Consider the following 10,656-nt stretch of genomic DNA (forward strand, 5'->3'; position numbering starts at 1 on the left):
GTTATTCACATCTTACTTACTCATGTTTCCCCTCCATGTCATCGCCAGTAAAACCAGTAACAAAAGCATCCCTGCCTTTCAAAACGTGGGTCTCATGCAAAAGCAGAAATCATTTACATTCTATTGTGTACTGTTGTTTTGTACAGAACATCATAGGATGTGGGAAAATGTTGCATCAACTTGCACCTGTGACCTGCAGATGCACATCTACATCCTGTGATTTGTTCTAAGTCTGCCACACATTTCTTGTAAATCACTCTGCTCTACAGTGTGCTGTTAATCCCTCCCCCTATTGGACAACTGGTTGTCAACTGAATGCTTTTTGTTGTTAATATATGCACAAACTGTCTCTTCAGAAGATTTAAAATCCATGCCCCTTGAAACTCATTGGCTGAATTGAAATATGACCTAGGGAAACAATGTCATCATTACATTGTTATTCGTATAAAAGCTGATGGGTAGAGACAAGATTTGAACTTGAATCCAGATTTCAATAATCTCGTAGACCAGGGTAAGAAACTAAACTATGATCTCATTTACTAATATTTTTTAATGCGAGTTTGAATATATATATTGAATATAATGAGTGTTACACTAGCACACTGAAATTACGCTGAAATCAACAGAACGTTTGCCAAAGTAGTTTATTTGCTCTGGTCAAGTACTGGACTGTGATGGCTTCTGTGGGTTCAACGGTTGTAGAGGCTGTATAACCAACTGACTGTTGTCTTCAGATTTACAGTATCTTCACCGTGGGATGGCTTCCAATAGCTGGAAAAGCAAAGTTCTTTTGAATGTGCTTTCCTATCTTGACTACAAGACAGGAAAATTCATCATTGTAGGAAGCAAGAGAGTCGGCAGTTTGTACAGAGTTATACAATTATCCATCATTGGATACCTTGTTGGGTAAGGGTCTCAACAAATACCTTTCCACATTTTCAAGATATATGCCCTTATAACAGTCTAAAGGCATATGAAATGTTATTGATGAAATACATTCTAGTCCATCTATTTGTAGTTCACAGAAACTTAACATGTAAAAATATATTGCAACCGATATTTTAAACCCCTGTCAGACAGTAACCTCTACTTTTTCCAAGTTTTAAGCAGATTATCCCCATTGAGATAGCTACAGTATATTGTCCTCCTGGTCTACACAGGTATGTATTCCTGAGCAAGAAGTCCTACCAGACCAAAGAGGAATCTATCCAGAGTGCTGTGATGACCAAACTGAAGGGAGTGGCGGTCACCAACACATCAGAGTCCGGACGGATGGTGTGGGGACCTGTGGACTATGTCATTCCACCTCAGGTCAGACTAACCACAATCCCCTTTAAGTAATTTGATGTTAATGTTAGAAGTAAGATCTATCTCATCCACTGTGCCTGACTGCTAGAATAAATATCATTTTAAACGGAATGTTGATTGGTGTATCAGACCGTATACCACGGGTATGACAAAAAATATATATTTTTACTGTTCTAATTACATTGGTAACCAGTTTATGATTGCAATAAGGCACCTCAGAGGGGGTTTGTGTTATATGGCCAATATACCACGGCTAGTGGCCTTATCCAGGCATTCCGCTTTGTGTCGTGCATAAGAACAGCCCTTAGCCGTGGTATATTGGCCATATACCACAACTCCGCGGGCCTTATTGCTTAAATATAATAAAGGCTGAGGCTGCGGTTCTGAATGTAACCATCCTGTTGCGTCCCCGTCCCTCGCCCCCAGAAGGCTCATCGTCAGAGCAAAAAATTGCTTTCACATTTGTAGAATGTGTTTCTGTGCCTTTGCACACACATTTTTGTGGTAACCCTCCCTTCACATTTCTCACTGTCAGTCATGAATAGTGAAATGTCCATGCAGCATCTCAGTCAATTTCATGGGAATATGCATTTAGATCTTCTTGATATGAAGGTATGAAGCTTCAGATTTTTAGCTATCGTGATGAGGCTTCCAGAAAATGTGTAACTGGAGCCACTGTGTAGAACAAAAAGGAGATAAAGGACAGCCCTGTTTAACTGGTTTAATTAACATGGTATTATTGATAAGCATCAGTCTGGGATGCTTTTGAAAAAGATATTGGTCAAGGTAAATGTATATAATATGTACTGTATAAGCTGGAAGTAGAAGCCTAAGTGTCGTTGTCCATTAGTTTACTCAAATTAGGGGAGGGGTGGTAGGGTTAGGGGAAAATAATAAAGGAAAACATATACACTACCGTTCAAAAGTTTGGGTCAGTTAGAAATGCCCTTGTTTTTGAAAGAAAAGCTAATTTTTTGTCCATTAAAATAACATCAAATTGATCAGAAATACAGTGTAGACATTGTTAATGTTGTAAATGACTATTGTAGCTGGAAACATTAAGATTTTCTACATTGTAGAATAATAGTGAAGACATAAAAACTATGAAATAACACATATGGAATCATGTAGTAACCAAAAAAGTGTTAAACAAATCAAAATATATCTGAGATTCTACAAAGTAACCACCTTTTGTCTTGATGACAGCTTTGCACAGTCTTGGCATTTGCTCAACCAGCTTCACCTGGAATGCTTTTCCAACAGTCTTGAAGGAGTTCCCACATATGCTGAGCACTTGTTGGCTGCTTTTCCTTCACTCTGCGTTCCAACTCATCCCAAACCATCTCAAACCCCCCCAAAAAACTTGAATGAGTAGGTGTGTCCAAACTTTTGACTGGTACTGTATAGTATATTTACAAAACAATAAGGGGGATTGGAAATGATGCAGACAATTACATTGATGGAAGCGACAATCTATCTGCAATATTAAAGCTGATTGAATGCAATGTATTGACTTATGTGTCACGTCTCGTGATGCACATCTTTCTGCAAATGCGTGCCACACTTACGCTTATCAGTTGATATCAGGCTGGTTTAACACCCCTTTATTTTTTCCTATAGGGGGAAGCAGTTTTTTTCATTGTTACCAATTTTATAGAGACCCCAAACCAGAAGTTGGGCAACTGTGCTGAGGTAAGGAAATTCCCTTTTATTTATTTATGTTGTCACCTTTAATCACCCTTTTAAAACGGCAATATACTCTGTATTTGGTCCGTATTTGGTCTGTATTTGTTAAACCATACTAGTTTGTGTGGTATTGTTTCACAGAGCCCCAATGTGCCAGATGGCCACTGTAAGGGAGATGAAGACTGTGCAGAGGGAGAGTTGGTGGTAGCTGGCCATGGTAGGAATCTTTGAAAACTCAAATTGAATTCAAACAAATTGAAACGAGAAATTACATATACTGTCTCCTCACAAACATACTGTGAAATATAATTTTCTGTAGGAGTTAGGACAGGCCGCTGCTTGAGAGACAATGGGAAATCCAATGGTACATGTGAGATATATAGCTGGTGCCCCGTTGAGAGAAGATGCCAACCACAGTAAGTGCACTCACACACTTTCACTTTCGTAGCCACAAACACACACACATACATACACACTCATAAACACACATGCATGAACACACACAACCACATACACACACACACAGGCACATACATGCACACACACGCATGAGCATGTGTCCGCAGTAGTAATCTTCCTTCCCTTTTAATCCTTCAGGGATAGACATAAACACAAGAATATGTTAAGAGAAGCTGAAAACTTCACCATCTACATAAAAAATGTCATCCGATTTCCCAAATTCAGTTTCTCAAAGTAAGTTGTCTATATTAACATTATATTAAAATCTATATTATATTAACATCTATATTAACATCTATATTAAAAATTGACAGGCAGATGGTTTTCTGCCAGAGTTTTCTTTTAATGTTTAAATGTATAAACTGGAGCTGGAGTCTTTTAATCTGTTAATATTACGTATTTCAGAAAGTGTTTGCTGTCTGCATTTTGATAAATAAAAACTTTGAACTTTGAAATGTTTCACCCAATTATCAGGGCCAACGTTCAGGACACGGCTGATAAATTCCATCTGAAGAAATGTCGCTACGATGAGGCTCTTGAACCCTACTGCCCCATATTCCGTCTGGGAGACATTGTTAACCAGACTGGACACAGCTTTCAGGACATGGTTTTGAAGGTCAGTTTTCACAATTTCAAAGTTTATTTGTTGTTGTTATTGATGATGATGTTGATGACGATGATGTTTTCAATTACCTTAAGCAGTTAAATGGACACTCTGTATGATGTCCATACCATCAAAGAGTAAGCCACCAWCAAAATACATAAATAATGTAAATAATATAGCATTTTGCTATCAATTCTCTCCCCCCCCAGGGTGGTTTAATTGGAATTCTGATTGGGTGGGAGTGTGACCTTGACAGAGATCACTCAGAGTGCAAGCCACGGTACAACTTTACTCGCATTGACGTTAATGTGTCCAGAGAGTCCTCAGGATTCAACTTCAGGTGACACACACACACACACACACACAAGAAGTTGACGCATAATATTTAATTTGAAGTCATACTTTAATCTTCCACATCTTTGGTACTCTCATAACAGGCATGCTCGCTATTTTAAAACTGAGTCTGGAGAAAGCTACCGAACACATTTCAAAGTGTTTGGTATACGCATCAACATTATGGTGCATGGGAAGGTATGAGAAATATGTATTATTCAATGGCTTTTTAGGATAAATGCATCTATTTTGTTTCCTGATGTTTTGATTCCCTTATTGTTACTTCCTTCTATTTTCTACTACAGGCTGGAAAGTTCTGTATCATCCCCACCATTATCCATATAGGCTCAGGACTAGCTTGTATTGGTGGTGTAAGTATTATTTTTTAAAGATTACATTTGTATAGGCTAYACTTATGGACTTCAGTACAGCCGAGGAGGCTGGTGGGAGGAGCTATAGGAGGACGGGCTCATTGTAATGGTTGTAATGGAATAAATTGAATGGTATCTGTTTCATTTATTCCATTCAACACATTACAATGAGCCCGTCTTCCTATAGCTCCTCCCACCAGCCTCCTCTGCAATACAGGTATATACTATATTCTGTATATTTTATTATATAAGATTATATTATATTTGTGAATGGATCTCATTTTGTTGTAGGGGGCCTGGTTCTGTGACTGGATTCTTCTCTACCTGATGAAAAATAGGGAGTTCTATAAGGACTGGAAGTTTGAAAATGTGAAGAAGTACGGCATTTACAATAAATATTTGTCTGAGTTTCAAGACATTTGGAAATATTTTTTTCTGGTAATGGAGATTAAGAGAGACTCTTGTTTTAAAATGTAATGTTATTTTTCACTCTCCCATTTTACCGTAGCAGTACTACAGAGGATATAAAACAAACCCCAGAAGAGCAGCAGCTCACTGACCCATCGCCTGAGGATTAACACCATGGCAGCAGCTCTCTGACCTATCACCTGAGGTTTAACACCATGGCAGCAGCTCACTGACCTATCACCTGAGGATTAACACCATGGCAGCAGCTCACTGACCCATCGCCTGAGGTTTAACACCATGGCAGCGGCTCACTGACCATTCACCTGAGGTTTAGCACCATGACAGCCGCTCACTGACCATCACTGAGGTTTAACACCATGCCAGCAGCTCTCGTGACCCAACTCACCTGAGGTTTAAACACATGGCAGGCTCACTGACCTATCACCTGAGGTTTAACACCATGCCAGCAGCTCTCTGACCTATCACTGAGGTTTAACACCATGGCAGCAGCTCACTGACCATCACCTGAGGTTTAACACCATGCCAGCAGCTCTCTGACCTATCACCTGAGGTTTAACACCATGGCAGCAGCTCACTGACCTATCACCTGAGAGGTTTAACACCATGCCAGCAGCTCTCTGACCTATCACCTGAGGTTTAACACCATGGCAGCAGCTCACTGACCTATCACCTGAAGGTTTAAGCACCCATGGCAGCAGCCTACACTGCACCAGATGCTTATTTTTCAATGACGGCCTAGGAACAGTGGTTAACTGCCTTGTTCAGGGCAGAACGACAGATTTGTACTTGTCACTCGGGATTCAATCTTGCAACTCTTCAAAGTACATCAAACACATGGTTTTGATGCCATTCCATTTGCTCTGTTCCAGCCATTATTATGACTTGTCCTCCCCTCACCAGCTTCCACTGATCTATAGGCATCTGCTATTGTTCACCGGGACTGTAAACAGCGAGGCGCACGTCCAAAAGTGGGCCGTTCTCCTTAAACCGGATGTTTTCTGGTTCCTTCGACTCGCTGAAAGTGCCACTCCTTATGGAATTAAACTCGACCTCATGCGTGACAGCATATAGGCTTCCTCTGTAGAAACTATTCTTGTGTTATTCACTGATGGATAGTTTGTTTTACCATTGTTTGTTTTATCACTGAATATTGTGTGATTTAGCATACATAGTTTGCAATTTTTTGTATAATCTACAGTTTACATCTACAGTTAACCTTTCACGAGTATCAATCCCGGACCGGGAGCACCCCCCACCCCCACACACTGATTAGCATAAGCTAGCATAGCTTCACAAGTAGATAGTAGCATCTAAAATCATTAAATCACAAGTCCAAGCCACCTAATGAAAGATACAAATCTTGTGAATAAAGCACCATTTCAGATTTTTAAAATGTTTTACAGGGAAGACACAATATGTAAATCTATTAGCTAACCACGTTAGCAAAATACACCACTATTCTAACTCCATCATTTTCTTACTCCTTCAGGTGCTATCACCAATTCGGCTCAACTAAGATATTGATAGCCAATAACTATATAAAAAAACCATCAGATGACAGTCTGATAACATATCATGGTATAGGATAGTTTTTGTTAGAAAAAAGTGCATATTTCAGGTAGAAATCACAGTTTACAATGCACCGACCATCACAAATTGACTAGAATTACTAGATAGAGCAACGTGTATGACCAATTTACTCATCATAAAACATTTCATAAGAATAGACAAAGCATAGCAATGGAAAGACCCAGTTCTTGTGATTTCAGACCATATTTCAGATTTTCTAAGCTTTTTACAGCGAAAACACAATAAATCGATAAGTTAGCATACCACATGTGAAAACGTTACAAGAGCATCGATTCCAGCCAAAGAGCGCTAATAACGTAATCACCGCCAAAATATATTAATTTTTTTCACTAACCTTCTCAGAATTCTTCCGATGACACTCCTGTAACATCATTTTAACAATATACATATACAGTTTTGTTCGAAAAGGTGCATATTTAGCCATACAAAACCGTGGTTACAAATAAAAATACTAGGAAATCAAGCCTCAATATGTCTGACGTCATCTATCAGAGTGATCTAGTTTAATTGAAAGCTAATCATATACTTGACAAAAAATACAGGGTTGACAGCAATCGAAAGACAAATTAGTTCTAATGCAACCGCTGATTTACATTTTTAAAATTATCCTTACTTTTCAATACAGGGTTGGCCAAGTGAAGCTATACCAAACAAAATGGCGAAATATGCGTTTAAAAATATTTCGGCAGAAACACGATTTATCATATTAAATATTGCTTACTTTGAGCTGTTCTTTCATCAGATTCTTGGGCAATGTATCCTTTCTATGTTATAAACGTCTTTTGGTCGATAGATGTCCTCTGTCCTTCGAAATGTCCCCACCAACGACCGACACCTAAAACGTGTCAAACTTTCAGAGCGCACAACAAAGAAATTCCTCAAAATCGCACTAAACGGATATAAATTGCTATAAAACGTTTCAAATTAACTACATTATGATGTTTTAACAACTATAACGACTGAAAACATGACCGGAGAAATATTGCTGGTTAGAAAACGATTGGAACGAGGCAGGTCCGATGGCCTTCACGCTTGAGGCGCACGTTGAGAAAGGGGGTCTCTGTAATTTTTGTCATTTATAATGGCTGTGAACGTCCCATCGATTTCATTGAAAACGTGATGACGTACAGACACCCAGAGGAAGACGTAGGCAGTGTCGGTTTCTTCATAGCATTCACTGTGGCCTTATAAACAGACCCCAGATCAGAGGTAAAAATTTCTGAAATCTGAACCCTGTCATGAAAAGTGCTGTAGAAATTGTTCTGTACCACTCAGAGACAAAATTCCAACTTCTATAGAAACTAGAAGGTGTTTTCTATCCAATAATAACAATAATATGCATATTGACGATCAAGAATTTAGCACGAGGCAGTTTAATTTGGAGACACAAATATGCTAAGCGGAACAGCACCCCCTATAGTTGCAAGAAGTTTTAATCTATGTTTTACTTTTGTCCTACTTTCAAGTTACAACTGAAGTCTTCATGGCCATGTATGATTTCATTTAATTTCAAAATTGTTAATTTGTTGTTTGAATATTCATAATTTTTTACTAATAAAAATATTTGTTTCATTTAAGCACATGTATTACTCTTAAATGTTATCTTCATTTGTTAATTGTGGTTTTGAATAATGGGACTAATGACAAAAACCACATTCATGCCGTTGGCAGACATATAGGCCCACGTGAATCGGGCAAATGTATGGTTCTGGGGCAGATCAGTTGGTCATATCAGAGTTGGTTAGGGCAATATAAAGGTTTAGTACAATATCTATGGCAACACATACATAAAAAGGTACAGTATAGAACACCATAAAGTATCATATGCTAATGAACTTGACGGTTTGCAACGGATGCTTGCTCTATCTATCTAGAATCAAGATTGTCACGCAAAATGACGCTGGAGAGACGAAGCAGGACGGGGAGTAACATTTAATAAATGACGGACATATAACGAGACAAGCACAGCGTCAGCAAACAAAAACTTAGACAAGAAACAATCAATGCAGCAGCAGGAACAGAGCAAGGGAACAGACAAATAAGGGGAGGAAATTAACATGTAATAAGTGGATCCAGGTGAGTCCATTAACGCTGATGCGAGTGACGAGAGAAGGCAGGTGTGGGTGATGGATGGCAGGAGCGTGTGGATGCAGGGTAATCTGGCGCCCTCAAGCGCCAGGGAAGGGAAGAGCGGGAGCAAACATGACAGTACCCTCCCTCTTGGGACGCCACCCGGCGTCCCACCTGGGCAAACCGGCCGAGACATGGGCGCAGGGCAAGCCAGTTGGGGCGTGAAAGCCGACGAACCGGCAGAGCGTGGGAGCCTGGCGAGCCGGCTCAGGCATAGGAGCCTGAACGATCCGCTGAGGCAAAACGCCTGTCGATCCCGCTGAAGGGGAGCCCGATGATCCAGTGGAGTGTGACGTGGGATGGGAAACCGCCGAGCCAGGAAAACCTCTCGAGCCAGCCAGGGCGTGAAAGCCTGAAGGGCTAGCTTAGGCACCCCGGTTCCATCGGCAGCGGAATCCACCAACGTCACCAACAAAACACAAGACAAACAACAACAAAAAAAACTCCTGGACCGGCTGGGCAAGCAAAAACTGAGGGGTTTTAGTACCTGAGACCCCTCAAAAACTGAGGGGTCTCAGTACCTGCTTCGTCTCTCCAGCGTCATTTTGCGTGACAAAGATTAGACAAGAAACGAGTGAATGAGCAAATGTATTTCTTGTCTGGTCACTGATCACTTGTGAGGTAACACCTTATGACATACTTCAAAATCTCAGTTATCATTCTTTTAGCTGAATCAGTGAAAGATGATGGCACACCAATAGACTACATATGAAGATAGTGTTAGATTCAGATATTCAAGTAACCTTACAGGTATCAATATTCAACTATTTCAATTAGGATAAGATGAACTTTAATGTCCCTGAGGAGTAAATTGTATTTGGCACACAATGCTGGTGTGTACAAAATAGACACTGTACATTACACACCCAAAATAATATATAATATACAAATGAAATGCTCCAGGTATCATTCTGAACGAATGACCTAGGCTTTTTTATTTTAATCATGAAAAACATGAAAACAAATAGACATCATAGATATTCTAGAACAACAACAATGCCATTCCTCTTGTCTAGTGAGCGAGTAAGTGGGAGGAGTAGGACAGACATCTTCCTCCCGTTCAGTATGGCCCTCCCCTTTGCTTTATCTAACCTCAAGCCTAACAACAGTGTACCACACCCAAAGGACTGGACCTCAATGGACAACCCAAATGAACTGGACAAACCACTTATCAGCGAGACAAGTCCTGATGAGGAGTCTACCGCGTAAGTTGATGCGCGCTCTTGAATATAGATGCTTAATTTTGGCACTAATTTCTTACAGACTCTTACAACATAATAAATAATTAACTTTTCAACAACTCTTTAATAATATGACAATGTTGTGTGATAAGGTCAGTGGAAGTTAGGCGCCTAAAAGGCAGGTAATCCAAAAAGAACACAAAAAGGCGGCCAGTTGGATAGAAAACACATGTAAAGTGCATTCGGGAAGGTATTCAGACCCCTTGACTTTTTCCACATTTTGTTACATTACAGCCTTATTGGATGAATGGATTAAATAATGTTTTCCCCTCATCAATCTACTCACAATATTGCATAATGACCAAGCAAAAACAGGTTTTTCTGTTCTGCAAATGTATTACAAAACCCCCCAGAAATACCTTCTTTACATAAATATTTAGACCCTTTGCTATGAGACTCAAAATTGAGCTTGATCCTGTTTCCATTGATCATCCTTGAGATGTTTCTACAACTTGACTGAAGTTCACCTGAGGTAAATTAAATTGATTGGACATGATTTGGAAAG

The 10,656-nt window shown here is 39.7% G+C and overlaps 1 protein-coding gene across 2 annotated transcripts; it reads left to right on the forward strand.

Moving 5' to 3' along the window:
- The first annotated feature begins 342 nt into the window (after positions 1–342).
- On the forward strand, positions 343–5,856 carry LOC111958937 (P2X purinoceptor 5-like). Of its 2 annotated transcripts, none has more exons than XM_023980331.2 (14): positions 343–511; positions 735–906; positions 1,161–1,311; positions 2,929–3,000; positions 3,136–3,211; positions 3,314–3,410; positions 3,592–3,687; positions 3,928–4,069; positions 4,267–4,397; positions 4,495–4,588; positions 4,696–4,761; positions 5,053–5,138; positions 5,273–5,516; positions 5,598–5,856. In XM_023980331.2, exons 2-13 carry the CDS (start codon positions 758–760, stop codon positions 5,337–5,339), a joined length of 1,227 nt encoding a protein of 408 aa, XP_023836099.1. In that variant the 5' UTR covers positions 343–511; positions 735–757; the 3' UTR covers positions 5,340–5,516; positions 5,598–5,856. The 2 variants fall into 2 exon arrangements, with proteins under 2 accessions (XP_023836099.1, XP_023836089.1); XM_023980321.2 differs by having other exon boundaries at positions 352–511; positions 5,270–5,516.
- Positions 5,857–10,656: the final 4,800 nt, after the last annotated feature.

The sequence above is a fragment of the Salvelinus sp. IW2-2015 genome, linkage group LG4p, assembly GCF_002910315.2.
Source record: "Salvelinus sp. IW2-2015 linkage group LG4p, ASM291031v2, whole genome shotgun sequence".
Classification (NCBI taxonomy): Eukaryota; Metazoa; Chordata; class Actinopteri; order Salmoniformes; family Salmonidae; genus Salvelinus; species Salvelinus sp. IW2-2015.

Coding starts and splice junctions, on each gene's coding strand:
- LOC111958937 (XM_023980321.2), top strand. CDS start 758: ATGGCTTCCAATAGCTGGAAAAGCAAAGTTCTTTTGAATGTGCTTTCC. Junction 3,688..3,927: donor CCCAAATTCAGTTTCTCAAA/GTAAGTTGTCTA, acceptor CCCAATTATCAG/GGCCAACGTTCAGGACACGG. Junction 4,589..4,695: donor ACATTATGGTGCATGGGAAG/GTATGAGAAATA, acceptor TTTCTACTACAG/GCTGGAAAGTTCTGTATCAT.